Source organism: Anabrus simplex, chromosome 5, assembly GCF_040414725.1.
Source record: "Anabrus simplex isolate iqAnaSimp1 chromosome 5, ASM4041472v1, whole genome shotgun sequence".
NCBI lineage: Eukaryota > Metazoa > Arthropoda > Insecta > Orthoptera > Tettigoniidae > Anabrus > Anabrus simplex.
This window is the reverse complement of record NC_090269.1, coordinates 427,854,392-427,874,416: the sequence shown is the minus strand read 5'-3', so window position 1 is coordinate 427,874,416 and position 20,025 is coordinate 427,854,392. Positions and strand designations below refer to the sequence as shown.

Below are 20,025 nucleotides of genomic sequence, written 5' to 3'. Positions count from 1 at the left end.
TCTAGTTGGGGTCTTACCAGAGACTTATATTCCCTCTTCTTTACATCCTTACTACAACCCCTAAATACCCTCATAACGAGATGCAGAGATACAATATGTACCCTTTATTTACAATACATTTTATGTGATTACAGCAAATGAAGATATTTCCTTATATGAACACTTAGGCACTTACAGTGAAAGTTTTTGTTAATTTAGGCGTTCGGTATTAGCCAGCTACAATTATTTAAATGTTTCTGTTAATTAATTATGAATTGACAATTCTGTATGTGTCTGATTACTTATTAATTATGAATTGGCTTTGATGAAATGAACTTATACATTTGAGACAAACACAAACACTCAGTCCTCGAGCCGCAGAAATTTACCAGGCGAAGTTAAAATCCCCGACCCGGCTGGGAATCGAACCCGGGACCCCAGTGACCAAAGGTCAGCACGCTAACCATTTAGCCATGGATCCGGACGACAGTGAAAGTTCATTAGCGTGATATTGTGGGAAACAAGCATTAAATTTATCTTCATTTTCTCTTTGTGGAATTCTTCGGGTTTATTCGATGAGAGCTGGCAGATGCCGTGAACTTATTCATAGTCGAACATATTTTGTATGGGTTGGGAAGACTTGGGAGAAAGGAGACGAGCTGCTCGATTATGTGCTATGTTTCCAGCTGTCAGTGGAGAGGTGGCGTAGAATGACATAAGTAGACGAGTAAGTTTGGGTGGTGTTTTTAAAAGTAGGCAAGATCACAATATGACGAAAAAATTGCAATTCTTTCTTTCTTTCTTTCTTTCTTTCTTTCTTTCTTTCTTTTACCGTCCAGAATTCGTTTTTTCCTGGGACTCAGCCAGGGATCCAACCTCTACCGCCTCAAGGGCACTGTCTTGGAACGTGAGACTTTGGGCAAGCTTTGGGTCGTAGGATACAACTGTAGAGAAGGACCAGTACCTAGCCCAGGCGGTCTTATCTGCTATGCTAAACATAAGCCTTATGGGGGATGGGAAGATTGGGACGGATAGAAAGGGAAGAGGGAGGGAAGCGGTCGTGACCTTAAGTTAGGTACCATCCCGGCATTTGCCGTATATATAATAGGATGTGTGTATATTTGTGTATATATTTACAGAGACAAGTGTGTGACACCAACACCGCAAAGAAGGGACGTCATCAGGCGGGAAAGAAGATGCCCCTTACAACAAGTAAGGCTTGGCGCTAATCCCCTTCTCCTTAAAAGGAGACTTGGCACCAGGGACTGCTGGCTGCTGGACCAAGGGACTAACCTGTGGCCCAAAGCCCAGACGCCAGCGGACCTGAGCCGCACCAGGCAGTGACAAGTAGGACTGATCCCCCATAATAATTGACAAAAGCTAGGTAAATGGTTATGATTGCATGACACATATTCCTAACTAACACAACCTCTGGTCTTTTTCCAGCCCACATCCTTGCATGTGCTATCACAAGATGTCAGGTTTTACATGTAGGCTCTTTCTTCTTTCTGCCTATGTGGTTTTTCCCTGACCCTTCAATACCATACTTCAACACCATATACCTAACACAATCTCGCCTGGTAACGTGTCTGACATGGAAACAGGCAGATACTCCTTGTATCACTTCCCACTCTACCCAGCTATCTCTTTTCTACTTAGAAATTAATAGCATGTCGGAGGCCATGTAGATTGAGTCGATGGTCACGGCGGGGGAGCGGGCTACGGGGGCCCCCCGTAAAAAAAAAAAAAAAAAAAAAACCGGCATTTGCCTAGAGGGGAAGTGGGGAAACCACAGAAAACCACTTCAAGGATGGCTGAGATGAAAATCGAACCCCCCTCTACTCAGTTGACCTCCCAAGGCTGAGTGGACCCCGTTCCAGCCCTCGTAGCACTTCTCAAATTTCGTGGCCTCCGGGGGTGGCAGCTACTCACACTAACCTCTGCACTACAGAGGCGGACATTGGTGGAATTCAGGAGGAAAAATTAGAGCAAATTTTCGTTTATAGGAAGGGGAGTTAGGGATTGGAATAATTTACCAGGGGAGATGTTCAATAGATGTCTAATGCAGTTATTGCAGAAAAGACTGGGTAAACAACAGATAGGGAATTTTCCACCTGGGTGGCTGCCCTGAATGCAGATCAGTGGTGATTGATTGATCATTCCAGAATCTTTGAGCTCTTGGTCAGAATGGAACGATTACTGCTTTCATTTTCCGGCGTATGAACTGCAGGAATATTGCAGACGACCTAGTATTTATCTCAAAAATAAAGAAACTGCAGCAATAATGTACTGCTCTTTGATACAGAGAGAATGTTCAGGTCTGATTCAAGCGAAGACTGAATATATCCTTAATTGCCACATTATAATCAGAGAGCTCTTTCGTAATTATTGTTGGTCTGTCTGCTGAGTAGGTGAAGCTGAATGCGAATGCAATTTAAATTATAGAACGTGCTAATGAACTTTCTTCTCTCAGGTAGCATCTGATCGTTTTGTTACACACCAGATAATAGCGCCATTCTCATGTCATAACCCCAAGGGCGCCCATAGGACAGTTTGTAGGGGTGGGGGGATAGACCTGGGGGGTATGTAGTATTTTTAATATTTTCGAAGATGAATGGCGACTTGTATTCCACGATAGAATGCCACACACGGTATTCCCTTCCACTTCTCGGTAATACCGATCTTTTAAATCATTTTCTTGAAAGAAAAACACCGGAATATATTAGATTTTTTCCTTTCCCCGAAAGCTAGAAGGGGGTGGGTGCGTCCCCACCTTGCACCCGAGTATGGGCGCCCATGCATAACCCTCACTGGAACATCCGCTAGGACTGAGATCATTTTATATGATGAACACAATAAAAACCCTGCCGTCACAGTGAAGATGTTACTTCCTCGATCAAGATATTTAACCGTAACATTCCTGTTATATAGTGTGCAACGCCTCTCTTTCTTACTGTGTAGGCTATTTCAAGATCGTTTACCTGTTCCAGCCCTCGTACCACTTTTCAAATTTTCGTGGCAGAGCCTGGAATCGAACCCGGGCCTTCGGGAGTGGCAGATAATCACACTAACCACTACACCACAGAGGCGAACCGGTGGAATGATAGTGGTCTAAAGTTGGTGATGGTAGCGATTGTTATTTTTTACGAACAAAATTTGTATTATCATTCTCAGTGACGTGAGAGGTTCGTACATACTAGGTCTGTCCGTTTTTGTTTCTCAGCAAACTTCGGGCTGGGAAGACTTGGGAGTAAGGAGACGAGATGCTCGGCTATGTGGTATGTTTCTAGCTGTTAGTGGATAAGCTTGAGCAGAGCTTTTAAAACTAGAAAAATATGAAGATAAAGCTGGAAATCAAGGAGACATATTGGGACAAATATTCATTTATAGGACGGGGAGTGAGGGATTGGAATAAATTATGAAGGGAAATGTGCGATAAATTTCCAAGTTCTTTGAAAACATTTAAGATAAAGCTAGGCGGCAGCTCTAAATACAGCTGATTGATTGTGTTCTTAGTACCAGGGGACAGCTGCACATTTTGAAAGTAGAATTACCGGGCGAGTGCTGTTTGGGGCGCGCGGCTGTGAGCTTGCATCCGGGAGATAGTGGCTTCGAATCCCACGGTCGGCAGCCCTGAAGATGGTTTTCCGTGGTCTCCATTTTCACACCAGGCAAATGCTGGGGCTGTACCTTAATTAAGGCCACGATCGCTTCCTTCCAACTCCTAGGCCTTTCCCATCCTATCGTCGCCTAAGACCTATCTGTATCGGTGCGACGTAAAGTCCTTAGCATAAAAAGAAAAATAGAACTTCAGTCTTAGTCAACTGATACTCAATAGCAGCGCGTACATACATGCATGCATTCTTCTTCATTATAGACTGTTATGCCTTTCAGGGTTCAGTCTGCAAGCCTCTGTGAATTTACTAATTGCCTCCACAATCCACTATTTGTAACAAGATCTGTGACTTAGTGTAGTTCTATACCTCTTATCAGTAAATCATTATAAACTAAGTCTAACCATCGCCATCTTGGTCTCCCTCTACATCTCTTATCCTCCATGACCAAGTCTATTCTTCTTCTTCTACATAACCTATCCTCCTCCATTCGCCTCACATGACCTGACCACCGAAGATGATTCATAAGCACAGCTTCATCTGTTAAGTTTTCTTTCATCCCCTCATTCCAAGTACCGTCCTGCCATTTTCCCACCTGTTTGTACCAGCAATCATTTTCGCTACTTTCATGTCTGTTACTTCTAGCTTATGAATACGCTATCCTGAGTCCACCCAGCTTTCACTCCTGTTTTAAAACAGACAGATGTAAATATAGTTGTAAATATAGTTTCGTCCAAGAGCGAAATACAAACAAGTACTGTGACGGACGCAGATCCTAGCTCATCTGTCATAGTTGTGCACGTCACATCTCTGCTGCCACCTAGCAGCGAAATCGGGAACTACACCTAGTAGACATTTTGTGAGATGCGGTCTGATGTCGCGTGGTCTAGTTTCTAGTTGACGGCCATGGGTGACCTGCGCGCCGGTGTATATGTGGAGAGAGTGAAACTCGGTGTTGGCCTACTCCTGCCGAATAACACAAAGGCTTTACGTTGCCATCTTACGAACGTATCACCAATGCCTTCACTCCATAGAGACAATGCGGAAAGGTCTGGAAGTGAACCCAGGCTTTAAGCACGCTGTCTAGTGATTACATACCGGTACCGCCAGCAATGGGAAGAATACAAGGAAAAAGTAATTGGGTTCGATTACAGTTACTTGAAATATTTTCAATTATGATTACAAATTAGTTTTTCAACGAGTCATTGAAAACCTACAACCTGTTTTCCAGCCAGTGACCGGGTCAGGGATGGAATGAATGAAGCCCCATCTTGCGGCGAGGATAGGAATTGTGCCGGCTGTCGCACTCCTCTGGGGCAATGATTAATGACTGGCAGATGAAATGCAATTATAGTGGAGAGTGTTGCTGGGGAATCAGTAAAGTTATAATTACTTTACAAAACGCGAGTCTTCACGTCTTGATATATATATTTTTCACTTTTGGGTGAAATAATATAGTTGGGACGGGTAACCGATGCTCAGCCGGCAGCAAAGGAAAGGCATAGCCTATGTTTGATCTCCTGGCCTCTCGCTTGTCCAGCTCTGTTGCCAACTGGAAAGGAGGACCAGTAACTCTCCCAGGTCGCCTCACCTGCCATGCTGAATAGAGGCCTTGTGGGGGGATGGGAAGATTGGAAGGGATAGACAAGGAAGAGGGAAGGGAATTAGGTACCATCCCGGCATTTGCATGGAAGAGAAGTGGGAAACCACGGAAAACCACTTCGAGGATGGCTGAGGAGGGAATCGGACCCCCACCTCTACTCATTTGACCTCCCGTGCCTGAGTGGACCCCTTTTCAGCCCTCATACCACTTTTCAAATTTCGTGGCAGAGCCGGGAATCGAACCCGGGCCTCCGGGGGTGGCAGCCAATCACACTAACCACTACACCACAGAGTTAGACAAGATATATTTTCACTATAGATAATTTTGTCATTGCATACCTCATCTGAACATTTAGGCATAAATCACTGTATTCATAAGAAATGAAAATGAAAACCTACAACCTGTTTTCCAATCATTGACCGGGTCAGCTATGGAATGAAGAAGCAGATATAGGCTATTAGTACGATGGGGACGCCACTCCCAAAGTGATTTGTTAATGAGTGATAGATGCTATGAAATGAGGATGGAGAGTGTTGCTGGAATGAAAGATGACAGGGAAAACCGGAGTACCCGCAGAAAAACCTGTCCCGCCTCCGCTTTGTCCAGCACAAGTCTCACATGGAGTGACCGGGATTTGAATCACGGTATCCAGCAGTGAGAGGCCGACGAGCTGCCGTCTGAGCCACGGAGGCTCTGTATTCGTAAGAATCCAGTAAAATAAACTACTACTGGTTCGAAGGACGTTTTATCAAGAGAATTTAATCATGACGTAAACAGCTTTAGCCCTGCATGTTGTTGATGACCACAGAACACAATTTTTTACAATTGGCTTGCAGTCGCACCGATCCAAATAGATCGTATGGTGACGATGTGACAGGAAAGGCTAGAAGAGGGAAGGAAGCGATCGTGGCCTTTCTTAAGGTAGAGCCCCAGTATTTGCCTGGTGTGCAAAAGGGAAACCATGGAAAACCGTCTTCATCGCTGCCGACAGTGGTATTCAAACCCAGAATTTAGGTACTACTCTTCGAGCACCGAACACCACCCAATTCCAAAGCGGGGTGTATTTCTTCTCCAGATGTTTAAAGCAGAGCTCGTAGTGTCTCTACTTTTCAGCATCAACATGGTTCAGACCTCACAGTTGGGTGTATAAAGAAGTCGGCGTTGTTCTTTGTGATGATGCTATGATGCATCCATAAAACCTCAACTGATTCCTACCCCAGTACCCTCCATCTAATCTGAAATGATACCGAATCACCAAAACCTTTCCTTTTACAAACGAAATACAGAATTACGCACGGTCTCTAAAGGGCACATGCCACAGATCCCTAAAGTGGATAATATATGCGTAGTACGTGATTGCATTTTAGTCATTATTTAATAGTTCTATCTAATGTTATCGCTTTTAAGAACAAGTGTCTATAATGCCATTCTCATATCTCATTTTTACATCACACATAACACACTCTTTCGTGTAAATGGCATGCTTTTGTGGCATGTGGTTCTTGTCCACTGGGTCTCTAAACGAACACGACGTTCCAGTCGACTTAAATAAAGTTCCTTCTTCTAGACTTTCCTACGGCCGTGTTCCAGGCGTCCTCCTTGCTCGTTCACGTTCTGGCAACGCACAAGTAGAGCGGGCAGGGCGCCCACATCTTACATTACGTGCGTAATATAATGAGTACTAGGCTGCGACGAGAACTGTGTCCACTTTTATTATCTTCGTGAAAGCAAGGTGGTGTTGTTGCTGTAAAATGTCGGGACAGGTTTGGTCCGCGAAATGTAGGCGATTGATTATTTTAAAATGTCTATTTATTTATCCAGAATCAGAAATAACATAGCTCTGAATTACAAAGATATGTAACAAATCTCTTAGTACTATATTTATAACAATAAATCTAAAATGGGAAATATACAAACATGTACAAAGGACACATATATAAAGAAAATAAACTGTACAAACCCAAATCCTATATTTTACATATATTCATAAACAGTGATATAGAGAAAGCAAAATTCACGGAAGTGCAATAGAAGAGAGAGAGAGAGAGAGAGAGAACGCGAGTTAGAAGAAGAACCGAAAGGAAAAAGAAAAAAAAGACGGTATGAAGAAGGAGCTACTTTACGTTAGAAATATCATGACAGAAAGAGGATAGGTCCACCTCTGTGGTCTAGTGATTATCGTGATTATCTTCCACCCCCTGGAGGCCCGGGTTCGATTCCTGGCTCTGCCACGAAATTTGAAAAGTGGTACGAGGGCTGGAACGGGGTCCACTCAACCTCGGGAGGTCAACTGAGTAGAGGTGGGTTTGATTCCCTCCTCAGCCATCCTCGAAGTGGTTTTCCGTGGTTTCTCACTTCTCCTCCAGGCAAATGTGGGAAGGTACCTAACTTAAGGCCACGGCCGCTTCCTTTGCTCTTCCTTGCTTGTCCACCTTCCCATCCCTCCACAAGGCCCCTGTTCAGCATAGCAGGTGAGGCCACCTGGGCGAGGTACTGGTCATTCTCCCCAGTTGTATCCCCCGACCCAATATCTCACGCTCCTGGACACTGCCCTTGATGCGGTAGAGGTGGGATCCCTCGATAAGTCCGAGGGAAGAACCAACTCTGGAGGGTAAACAGATTAAGAAAGAAAGGAAGAAAGGACGGAAGGATGAGGTATTATACTCGTACATGGTGGAATACGTATATGGGTGGACATTTGGGTAAGAGAAAGTCGGGAATAGGGAATATTGAAGGGGGCTTTATTTCTGATTGTACGGGAAGGGATACGGAGGAGGAAGAAGGAAACTACCGTAATACAGCTGGCCTAAATTATTCATTAGCTGCATCGTATAGTAGCTTTGGGTCGATTATTTCCCTCCGAGCTGAAAGACTTCTGAAATGCAATTTCTGAGCACTACTGCTTAAGTTGCGACAGACAGGGACTCTGCCTCTAACGGTTGCACGGAAGAAAGATTACACGCACAAGGTGGCTGATATATCAAGAAATTGGAGGTACGTATTCAACAATTGGTAAAACACAGGAAACGTAGAACACTGGGGACATGTGTCAGATTGATTGTGATTATTAGAATCAGTAGCGGCGATTGGCAATTAAGAGTGTGTGGGGCGGGGGAGTGGGGGCAAAAATGTAAAGACAACAAAAAGTAGCCGTGTTTATGAGATAAGGCGGGCAGAATGAGGGAGGGGATATATACATCAAAACTGTTAAGTTTCTGTTGCTCTCTGAGCGAATGTCCACAGAGGGGTAAAGGTTGACAGTTTACCAACTGAAGTGCGGTAATAATAGAATTTTTGAGATTTTCATTCCTGCTATACGATAAAACTCTCACGAAAGGAACAATATTACACATGTATTACAATTAAATAGAAGTACGGCGTGATTATTCAATTAAAATTCATTTAGTATTTGACTACACACTAACAGACAGGCTACTAAAGAGACTGCCAGACTGACGAATGCGTGCGGCAAGCGGGCGAATCATACCTCCGTGTCCATGACCTTGGCAAAAATATACCCCTGGTACCCTTCCTCCCAGAACATGCAATGTGTCCACTACTTGCTGTGGCGCTCAAATCGGTTAGCCGCGACGAACGATATTTTTTGTGTATTACCGTTAATAAATGTTTTAATAATAAAATAAAATAAGGAAAGAGTTAGCTGATACGTAACAGGGATTGTACAAATTGCTTTTTTTTTAAAATAATTCTTAGTTTCAGCCTGCTAAAATGGAATAAAAATATGTTTTCTCCAGTGGACGGGGCGACTAGCACCCGGTCGTCCCTCCTAATCGTCGCTACTGAGTAATTCAGACACGTAGGAGAATGTGGAAATAGGATAAAGACAAATAAAAGATGTAATCGGTGATGAAATGACAGACTACCCCAGATCTCACAATGAATACAAAGAAGAGCTCTCTCCTCAGTTGGTGGTTATCCGTGACTGGAAGATAAACCATTTTCTCATGCATGCATGAATTCGGTTTATTTATTCATTGTCATGCATTCATCCATATGGAATGTTCTAACCTTATATGCTGGAGTTCCGTAGATCTACGCTGAAAGCATTCAGTTTATTCAATAATTCAATGACTCATTCATTACTGAACGCTCTCTCCCCACTTGGTGGCTGTTCGTGACTGGGTGAGAGGAGTGTTCATCCTCTCTTTCATGCATGAATCCAATCCAATCAGGCAATTCATTCATTCATGCAGTTAATTTATAATGTCTACTGTAAGCTAACATAACATTGTTCAGACTCGTGACACAAATAAATACTTGCACTAACACAAATTAATAGGAGTAGGATACATGTTGTCCTAGACTTTATAACAATGTTGACGTCTAGGACAAAAATAAAATTTCTTACCAACTACAATTTAGATGTCGGGTGTAAACAGTGAGTGGGCATAATTGCAATATTTAAGGTAGTGATATATAAGTCGCCCGCCTCTGTGGTGTAGTGGTTAGCGTGATTAGCTGCCACCCCCGGAGGCCCGGGTTCGATTCCCGGCTCTGCCACGAAATTTGAAAAGTGGTACGAGGGCGGGAACGGGGTCCACTCAGCCTCGGGAGGTCAACTGAGTAGAGGTGGGTTCGATTCCCACCTCAGCCATCCTGGAAGTGGTTTTCCGTGGTTTCTCACTTCTCCGATTCCTTGCCTATCCCTTCCAATCTTCCCATCCCTCCACAAGGCCCCTGTTCAGCATAGCAGGTGAGGTACTGGTCATACTCCCCAGTTGTATCCCCCGACCAAGAGTCTGAAGCTCCAGGACACTGCCCTTGAGGCGGTAGAGGGAAAAACCGAACCTGGAGGGTAAACAGATGATGATGATGATATATAAGTCATGCGTGTATCAAAATAATTTGGATTGCAAATAAATGATTACTCCTCGTCCGCCTCTGTGGTGTAGTGGTTATTGTGATTAGCTGCCACCCCCGGAGCCCCGGGTTCGATTCCCCGCACTGCCACGAAATTTGAAAAGTGGTACGAGGGCTGGAACGGGGTCCATTCACCTTCGGGAGGTCAACTGAATAGAGGTGAGTTAGATTCCCACATTAGCCATCCTGGAAGTGGTTTTCCGTGGTTTCCCACGTCTCCTCCAGGCAAATACCGGGATGGTACCCAACTTAAGGACACGGCCACTTCCTCCCATCTTCCTTGTCTATTCTTTCCAATTTTCCCATCCCCCCGCAAGGCCCCTGTTCAGCATAGCAGGTGAGGCCGCCTGGGCTAGGTACTGGTCATCCTCCCCAGTTGTATTCCCCGACCCAGAGTCTGAAGCTCCAGGACACTGCCCTTGAGGCGGTATAGGTGGGATCCCTCGCTGAGTCCGAGGGAAATACCGATCCCGGAAGGTAAACAGATAAAGAGAAGGAGGAGAAGAAGAAGAAGAGTACAGTACGTACTATATTGAAATATGCGCCATAAAGTGATTTTAAAAAATTCTTGTTAGTGTCAAAATGACCGTTAGTTTAGATTAGTAGCTTAGGCCTATATTCATTTATTACTTTGTTTACTTATTGTTCGAATTTTCGATAGTCCAGATTACCTCCGGACCCACTTAAACCAAACCAAACCAAACCCCGAAGGGCAATGGCCTAGCAAGCGACCGCTGCCCAGCCCGAAGGCCCGCAGATTTCGAGGTGTCGTGTGGTCAGCATGACGAAACCTCTCGGCCGTTATTTTTGCCTTCCTAGACGGGGACTGCAATCTCACTGTCAGATAGCTCTTCAATTATAATCGCGCAGGCCGAGTGGACCTCGAACCAGCCTTCAGGTAAACATCCCTGACCTGGCCGGAAATCGAGCTCGGGGCGTCCGGGTAAGCTCCGGGCCCACTTAGTCCGGATAGGTGAGGTTCTTGTGTTCTGGAGAGAAGAACTGAAAATTGTCTGTGCTCTAGTTGTTCCGTCAGGGAATTTTAAGCACCTGCTAGGAATTCCATATCGTAGGCTTCGATACCGGTGTGTATAAGATCTCTCGTGGCACATTTGGTGTTCACCCAACACATTTTTTAAACTCAGTCATAGATCAATCTACAGAGATCTAGTTTGCTCTGCCATCTAATAATAATAATAATAATAATAATAATAATAATAATAATAATAATAATAATAATAATAAAATAATCGACTGTAAAATTGTTCCCAGATATTCATATAACCTTCCGATAAAGGAAGAAAATTAAGTACATATTCTGTTCCGTATCTATTACTGAAAGGAATTGATCTGCGAACAATAATAATTACCACATCGTAATATTACCTATTTCATACAAACTTAAAAGGAACAGTAGAGTTATTTATGTTGAAAACACTATCTGTTTTCTTGTAATTCGTGTGAGGTCCCATGGTGTAATGGTTAGCACTCTGGACTCTGAATCCAGCGATCCGAGTTCAAATCTCGGTGGGACCTTAAGATTTTTTCTTCACTATTCTCATCGCTAGTTCCTTGTAATCAATACGTAAGATATGAATCCAGCTGCGATTTCTCCAGACCTGGGAAATTAGAAGGAAATTCAGTAACTCGGTAGAAAGCTGCAATGTTGAAAGATATCTGTTGTGTATGTTTTGCTGCCATCCCCGGAGGCCCGGGTTCGATTCCCGGCTCTGCCACGAAATTTGAAGAGCGGTACGAGGGCTGGAACGGGGTCCGCTCAGCCTCGGGAGGTCAGCTGAGTAGAGGTGGGTTCGATTCCCACTTCAACCATCCTGGAAGTGGTTCTCCTCCAGGCAAATGCCGAGATGGTACGGTACCTAACTTGTCTATCCCTTCCATTCCATTCCATTCTCCCACCAAGGCCCCTGTTCTGCATAGCAGGTGAGGCCACCTGGGTGGGGTACTGGTCCTCCTCCCCAGCTTCATCCTCAGACCCAGAGTCTGAAGTTCCAGAACAGGACACCGCCCTTCCGGCGGTAGAGTTGGGATCCCTCGCTAAGTCCGAGGAAAAAAACTGAAGCTGGAGGATAAGCAGATAAAGAAGAAGAAGAAGAAGAAGAAGAAGAAGAAGAAGAAGAAGAAGAAGAAGAAGAAGAAGTTTAGAGATAACGACAATAAATACTACATTATAAAGATTAATCTCCTACGGGTCCGCCTCTGTGGTGTAGTGGTTAGCGTGATTAGCTGCCACCCCCGGAGGCCCGGGTTCGATTCCCGGCTCTGCCACGAAATTTGAAAAGTGGTACGAGGGCTGGAACGGGGTCCACTCAGCCTCGGGAGGTCAACTGAGTAGAGGTGGGTTCGATTCCCACCTCAGCCATCCTCGAAGTGGTTTTCCGTGGTTTCCCACTTCTCCTCCAGGCGAATGCCGGGATGGTACCTAACTTAAGGCCACGGCCGCTTCCTTCCCTCTTCCTTGCCTATCCCCTCCAATCTTCCCATCCCTCCACAAGGCCCCTGTTCAGCATAGCAGGTGAAGGCCGCCTGGGCGAGGTACTGGTCATACTCCCCAGTTGTATCCCCCGACCAAGAGTCTGAAGCTCCAGGACACTGCCCTTGCGGCGGTAGAGGTGGGATCCCTCGCTAAGTCCGAGGGAAAAACCGAACCTGGAGGGTAAACAGATGATGATGATGATGATGATGAATCTCCTACGGAAGCGGATATAAACGATGGTTGACGCGTGATTGTACCTCCCTGTTCCAAGTGATTGTGAGCCCTGAGAGCTCTGTGATAAACTCCACGACGTTCTTTATCTTTATGAGCTTGACTTCCAGGACTGTATTATACACAGAAGTGTACATTGTTTCATCTTACTATAAAGAAGCGATTAGGTGAGGTGTGAACAGAACAACGCGTCAAGGATTGCATCTACAATACCACGACGTAACGAACAGAAAATTCTTGTGATAGATTTGAAGTTTTTACTGTTTTACTTCTACTTCAGTTTGATCTCCAGGTTAAATAAAACTTGAAAACATCTGAATGGACTTTTATCTCCTTTGCTTGTGTTATATACCTGTACCTATTATGTAAACATATTAGGGGAGCTATTTACATAGGGTTTGTAACAAGTTCCGTGTGTATAACTAACACAAAGTAGGAGGAACGTTGTTTGTATCTCTTAAATCTTATTATTAATTTAAAAAGAAAGTCGAAGCACGAGAAAATAAAAGTAACGAGTAAACATGCTACCGAACCAATATCTCTGCCGCGCTCTGTCACCCGGTCCCATGGTGTAATGGTTAGCACTCTGGACTTTGAATCCAGCGATCCGAGTTCAAATCTCGGTGGGACCTGCTCAGGATTTTTATTCGTAGATTTTAATTAATATGGCCTCTGTACGTAACCACCAACTCGTTTTAAAGAACGAAAGTGGTTTATCTAGGGCTTATAGTAATAAATAATGCGAAAAAATATATGTACTGGCGTGAAATGCAGAAGAAAGAAATTATACTTATTGGTCCGAATTCTGTAACGCAAAGATGAAATGTCGTATGGCTTGTAGTGCCGGGATATCCCAGGAAGGGTTCGACTCGCCAGGGGCAGGTCTTTCTATTTGACACCTGTAGGTGACCTGCGTAACGCAAAGATAATATACTGTTATTAAACGAACTGTTCATTTCTGTATAGAAAATGAATAAATAATGTACTGGAAAGTAACGATTTGTATTAGAGTAGTTGAATAATTTGATTGGTTAGTTGAATTCAGTACGTGCTCGATCGATTGAAGCTAGTTATTACGGTTATCATCAGCCACTTTTTTTTTACAAGCGGCTTTCCGTTGCACCGACACAGATAGGTCTTACGGTGACGGTGGGTGAGGTCTAGGAAAGAGCTAGGAGTGGGAAGGAAGCGGCCGTGGCATTTGCCCCAGCATTTGCCTGGTGTAAAAATGGGAAACCACGGAAAACGATCTGCAGGGCTGCAGAGGTGAGTTTCGAACCCACTATCAGCATCATTAGTTAAGATACAAAATCTTGAACTGCTCTCAAACCATAATATCAGTCTAGAAATGCAGTAATGTCCTTTTCCAGTTTGAAGTCATCTGTTAATCGCATTTAATTATGAACTAGCGTTTAAGAAAATTCTTGGTAAACAGTAATATAGAGGTCCGCCTTTGTGGTGTAGTGGTTAGTGTGATTAGCTGCCACCCCGGAGGCCTGGGTTCGACTCCAGGCATTGCCACGAAATTTAAAAAGTGGTACGAAGGCTGGAACGGGGCCCTCTCAGCCTCGGGAGGTTCACTTTTTGTTTTTGAGTCATCATTCTAGAGACTGCCTTGATGCAGCTTCCTGTTTCACTCCATCCTGTACTAATCCTTTCTTTTCTACGTCTCTACTACATCCTACACCGGGCAAGTTGGCCGTGCAGTTAGGGGTGCGCGGCTGTGAGCTTGCATCCGTGAGATAGCGGGTTCGAATCCCACTGTCGGCAGCCCTGAAGATGGTTTTCCGTGGTTTCCCATTTTCACACCAGGCAAATGCTGGAGCTTCCTAAGCCTTTCCTATCCCATCGTCGCCAAGAGACCTGTCTGTGTCGGTGCGACGTAAAGCGAAAAGACAAACTACTTCATCCTACACCTGCTCTAATCTGTCATACTCATGCCTTGGTATACCCCTGCCGTAATCTCTTCTTCTCGTCAAATTTCGCCAAAATCTTTCTCCCTCACTAAGTCGATTCAATATCTCTTCATTCGTGATTCGATCTACCCATCTCATCTTCTGCATTCTTCTATGACACCACATTTCAAAAGCTTCTATTCGCTTTCTTTCTGAGCTAATTATCGTCCATGTTTCACTTCCACACAATGCTACGCTCCAGACGAAAGTCTTCAAAAACATCTCTCTAATTACTATATCAGTTATCGAAGTGAACAAATTTCTTTTAGTAAGTGAGATTGGATCAAGGTGTAGTAAAGCTAATGCAGTGAGCTCGCAGTTGCGATCAACAGTATTCTGTAAAAAGGAAGTCAGGTCCCAGACAAAACTATCTTTACATCGGTCTGTTTTCAGACCAACTTTGCTTTACGAGATTGAAAGCTGGGTGGACTCAGGATATCTTATTCATAAATTAGAAGTAACAGACATGAAAGTAGCAAGAATGATTGCTGGTACAAACAGGTGGGAACAATGGCAGGAGGGTACTCGGAATTAGGAGATAAAGGCTAATTTAGGAATGAACTCTATGGATGAAGCTGTACGCATAAACCGGCTTCGGTGGTGGGGTCATGTGAGGCGAATGGACGAGGATAGATTACGTAGGAAAATAATGGGCTCTGCTATGGGGGGTAAGAGAAGTAGAGGGAGACCAAGACGACGATGGTTAGACTCGGTTTCTAACGATTTAAATATAAGAGGTATAGAACTAAATGTGCCCACAACACTAGTTGCAAATCGAGGATTGTGGCGACGTTTAGTAAATTCACAGAGGCTTGCAGACTGAACGCTGAAAGGCATAACATTCTATAATGATAATGTATGTATGTATGTAGATAGGTCTTCCTTGTTTGTATTAGTCTGAATTTTATGTCTTCCTTACGTTTGCCATCATTAGTTGTTTTACTACCAAAATAACAACATTCATCTACTTCTTTCAAGACTTCATTTCTTAATCTAATATTTCCTGCATCACTCCACTTCATTCGACTGCACACTTTTGTTTTGGATTTATTTATTTTCATCTCGTACTCCTCCAAGACTGTGTCCATACCATTCAGCAATTTCTCCAGATCTTCTGCAGGCTCTACTACACCAATCAAAATACGAAACTTCTGCTAAAAATCACCACTTCTCTGCACAATTGATAGCGCTTTAAAGTAGGGATTCTTAATAACTATGTTCATTTTTTTTTCAGATGGCCTTGCTACTGCCGACGATCCGGAGCGCCCAGCTACCATCCAACAGTAAGTGTTCATGTTATATATATATTTTCTTTATTCTGTTCTTAATAATGAAAAATGAAAATCCACAGCCTGTTACCAGTCATTCAACCGAGTCAGGAGTGGAATGAATGAAGCCCCCATCTAGCGGCGAGGATAGGAATTGTGCCGGCTGCCGAAGCCTGTCGCACTCCTCTGCGGCGATGATTAATGACTGACAGATGAAACGAAATGATAATGGAGAGTGTCACTGGAATGAAAGATGACAGGGAAAACCGGAGTACCCGGAGAAAAACCTGTCCCGCCTCCGCTTTGTCCAGCACAAATCTCACATGGAATGACCGGGATATGAACCACGTAACCCAGCGGTGAGAGGCCGGCGCACTGCCGTCTGAGCCACGAAGGCGCTATTCTTAATAATCCACCTTCTAAAGCCAATCAGAGTTGTAAGGTCTTGTGTCGTTGTTTGTCTACAGAGCGACCACGCTGGAAACTTTCAGTTTCTGACTCCATGTGAGGCTGTATTCAAAGAATTGAGGTCATGTCTGTTGGACTATCGGGGCCAACAGCGTGAGCTGTGGCAGAGAAATCAAAGAGTTGACGTCACACTATATCATGTGTTCAAAATATTCCACGGTCGACTTGGCTGGGTCTCTGTCAGTCTGACGTACTGTAGCTCTTCCGAAGATAGTATGACCAGATTCTAGCTACGATTGTCCGTTTGTAAGGTTAGACTAGCTTTTGATGACCAGTTGCATAATTTGTGAACAGGAGTAAGGAATAGGGAAGCAAGCCATTTCTTCACAAGAAACTTTGATCGGGTAGATCACTAGGGCTGCCAGCTGTTAGGTTTTGAACCGGACTACCGAGTTTAAGGACAATTATCCGGTCTCCGGTCGCAAGTTCAAACCACATGCCAAATACCCGGTTGTGTTGAGATGTTTTTCAAATGCGACATGAAGTTTATCGTTCTCTTCCTGAATGCTACTTGTAATTCGTACATAATGTGATGATTCTCAACTCTAAGTCTCAGCTTCAGAAGTTACTGTTATTGAAATACATAACTTAATTATAGAAATATTTCCTTAAAGCCAATAGCTTAAAAAATTCTTTCTAAAGCCTTAGTACACAATCTAGACCATCAAGCAGAACACACTATCGGTGAGGACCAAGCTGGATTTCGAAAAGGTCGATCTTGTCCAAAGCAAATATTTCAATCTCAAAACAATCCTTAAAATCAGAATATTACGTAACCGCAACACAGTTGTCACTTCTCCTGATTTCAACAAAGCTTATGATTCACTAGATAGGCAATCAATCTTCCTAACTCTAGCAGAAGTAGGGTGGAAAATTGGTTAAACAAACATTCACAGATACAAGCTCAAAAGTTAAGTTTCTAAAGGAAATTTCGGACCCCTTCAAAGTCAAGACTGGAGTCCGACAAGGTGGTGGACTTTCACCAATTCTCTTTAATTTGGTATTAAACAAAGTCATGAAGAAATGGGAAATTAGATTACATGAAAAGAAAACTTTCAAGGAATCCATTTTGGGCAAGGAAAAGGAGGATTTTAGGTGAAATGTCTCGCTTTGCTGATGATATAGCAATAATTTCGGAAAACTGACGAGTACAAGCACAATAATAATGTTGTAAACTACATGACATAGCCATTAAAACTGGTCTTCAAATTTCATATGAAAAAACTGAATGTATTGAACATAGACACAACGGAGAAAAGGACTTAGCAACACAAGATAATGGACATACTCAAATGTTGATAAATTTCTGGGAGAATGGATCCAGTCAAATGGACTCGATAACACAACCTGCAAAGAGAGAGAGAGAAGACCTCTACCGCAATACAGAGAAAATTATAGATACAGTAAAAGGACGAAGACTACAATATGTTATGGTCACCTTCACAGAATGAACAACAGGCTAACTAAGAAGAGTTTTGATTTTATGTCCAAATTAAAACACGCCGCCGGTTGGCTAGAAGAGATACGATGGGGTCTACAAAGACTGAAGATCATAGATGACATCGTAAATAACAGGATATTTTTGACGCCATTAATCACTTCCCTGAAAAAGTGGTACAATTTTCCAGATATTTCTTTCAAACATTTTTTAACTCATCACACCGACACCTTGCTCGGCAAGCGATAGCGTAACATTGCTGCACAGAAACGATGCAATATGCAGAAACAGAAGTCAATTAAGGACTTTTTCAAAAAGTAACCTTAATCCATGCCATAACACTGTAAATGACAATACCTTAGCTTCAAAAGTTGCGGAATGTTTTCCAATTTTCTCTGTGTTGCTCCGTGTAGTCCGAGTTATTCCAAATCCGAGGTACCTCCACCCCCCCCCCCAATTACCTCGGATTATCGAAAAGCTACTGTATGGCTGGATTGCACTGAATCTGACTGTACCCAATCGATTAACCTCATTCGAACTCACTCATATAGATTTTAAGCGATAGTTCCCATGATGCTATTTGTGTTGTTTGAATCTTTGTTCCTTGCGCTTGTTTATTAGAAATATATCTTCGCCAGTCCTGAAATAAAGAATTTACCACAGGATTTTGCGCAGAAAATTCTTAAAATTGACTACGAAAACCTTTGCAAAATTGTAGGCTCTACTGTAGCTTTATGAATACTGACCAATGTCTTTGCATTTTTTCTGCAGTGAGATGAGAAAATAGCCGGAGGAAAAGGAACACACTCATCGTAACCACATCTAGCGTGGCACGGTTCCCCAGGTGGTATCATGGCGATGGTGATGGTTATTGTTTTAAAGGGAAGAACAACTAGGCAACTCCGCGCGAAACACTATTCAGAATAATAGTGGTGTGATTATTGTTGTTTTTACCGAGCTCGATAGCTGCAGTCGCTTAAGTGCGGCCAGTATCCAGTAATCTGGAGATAGTGGGTTCGAACCCCACTGTTGGCAGCCCTGAAGATGGCTTTCCGTGGTTTCCCATTTTCTCAGGTCACGGCTGCTTCCTTCGCACTCCTAGCCATTTCCTGTCCCATCGTCGCTATAAGACCTATCTGTGTCAGTGCGACGTAAAGCAACTTATATTTATTTATTTATTTATTTATTTATTTATTTATTTATTTATTTATTTTAAAACAAGATTATTGTTTGGAGGGGAAGTACACCTAGACAACTCCTCTCGTAACACTAATTAGAACAGAAAAGAGAAGGGGTTCGATCCTTCTAACAATGAGCCTATTGACAAACGAAAGGCAGTAGCACTTTATGATCCAGTGAGGAAAATAACGGCATACTACCTCACTCCTCATCATGCCTTTACGCCTCATTGTTGTTTTTAGCGTTCTACAGTAACGGCAGAACCTTGTCTGGGCTGAGGACTTGACAGACATACCTAATTCAAGATAAAAACGACGTATGAGACAAACATTTGAAATGTTATTTATAGAGTGATTCATTGACTTAAGAACAACAGATCGATCATGGGGCAGCTGGTCTCAGTGTAAGTTCCTCGACTACACGCGCGTTGAAGTCTCGGCTGTTTTCTGTGCCTAGACCCCCTTCAATTACAGCACATCCTTCTGTGGCATTTGAAGCAGGGTGTCTCGATAAGGAAGGCGGAAGTACGGTGACACTTCCGGTTGCATGGGACATGCTTCTATTATTTGCACCCCAGCGAACCGGAAGATCACCTCCAGCAGCAAAAGGAAGCCTTCATGGAGCCTGAAGACAAGGTCTTTACACTTTGATGTGCACGTTCACTAATGTAATATCCGTCTAATAATGCCATTAACATATGACTGTGAAGACATATGAAGAAATATCGAGCCCAAATTTTCACTCTGTTCCGGAATTGAAACGACAGAAAATATTTGACGATTCATAAAAAACAGTCCACCTATTTTTTTAAAAAAGAAACTCTTCCGGCCAAACTAATTTTCGTTCAAATCTGGACTCATTTCTCTTCACATAAGCGTTCATCTTACTACAACAAGACTGAAGAACGATGAACAT

At 43.4% G+C, this 20,025-nt stretch overlaps 1 protein-coding gene and 2 non-coding genes across 4 annotated transcripts in view; all 3 read left to right on the top strand.

Annotated features, from left to right (window-relative positions):
* Positions 1-20,025, top strand: part of pio (piopio) — a 395,672-nt gene that overhangs the window by 262,257 nt on the left and 113,390 nt on the right. For both annotated transcript variants that reach the window (XM_067147814.2, XM_067147813.2), the window contains exon 3: positions 15,992-16,040. In XM_067147814.2, coding sequence (XP_067003915.1) covers positions 15,992-16,040 — 49 coding nt within the window. The remainder of the gene's footprint in view (positions 1-15,991; positions 16,041-20,025) is intronic.
* TRNAQ-CUG (transfer RNA glutamine (anticodon CUG)) lies at positions 11,542-11,613 on the top strand. Its single transcript has one exon. It is a non-coding gene; the product is annotated as a tRNA-Gln (tRNA).
* Positions 13,363-13,434, top strand: TRNAQ-UUG (transfer RNA glutamine (anticodon UUG)). Its single transcript has one exon. It is a non-coding gene; the product is annotated as a tRNA-Gln (tRNA).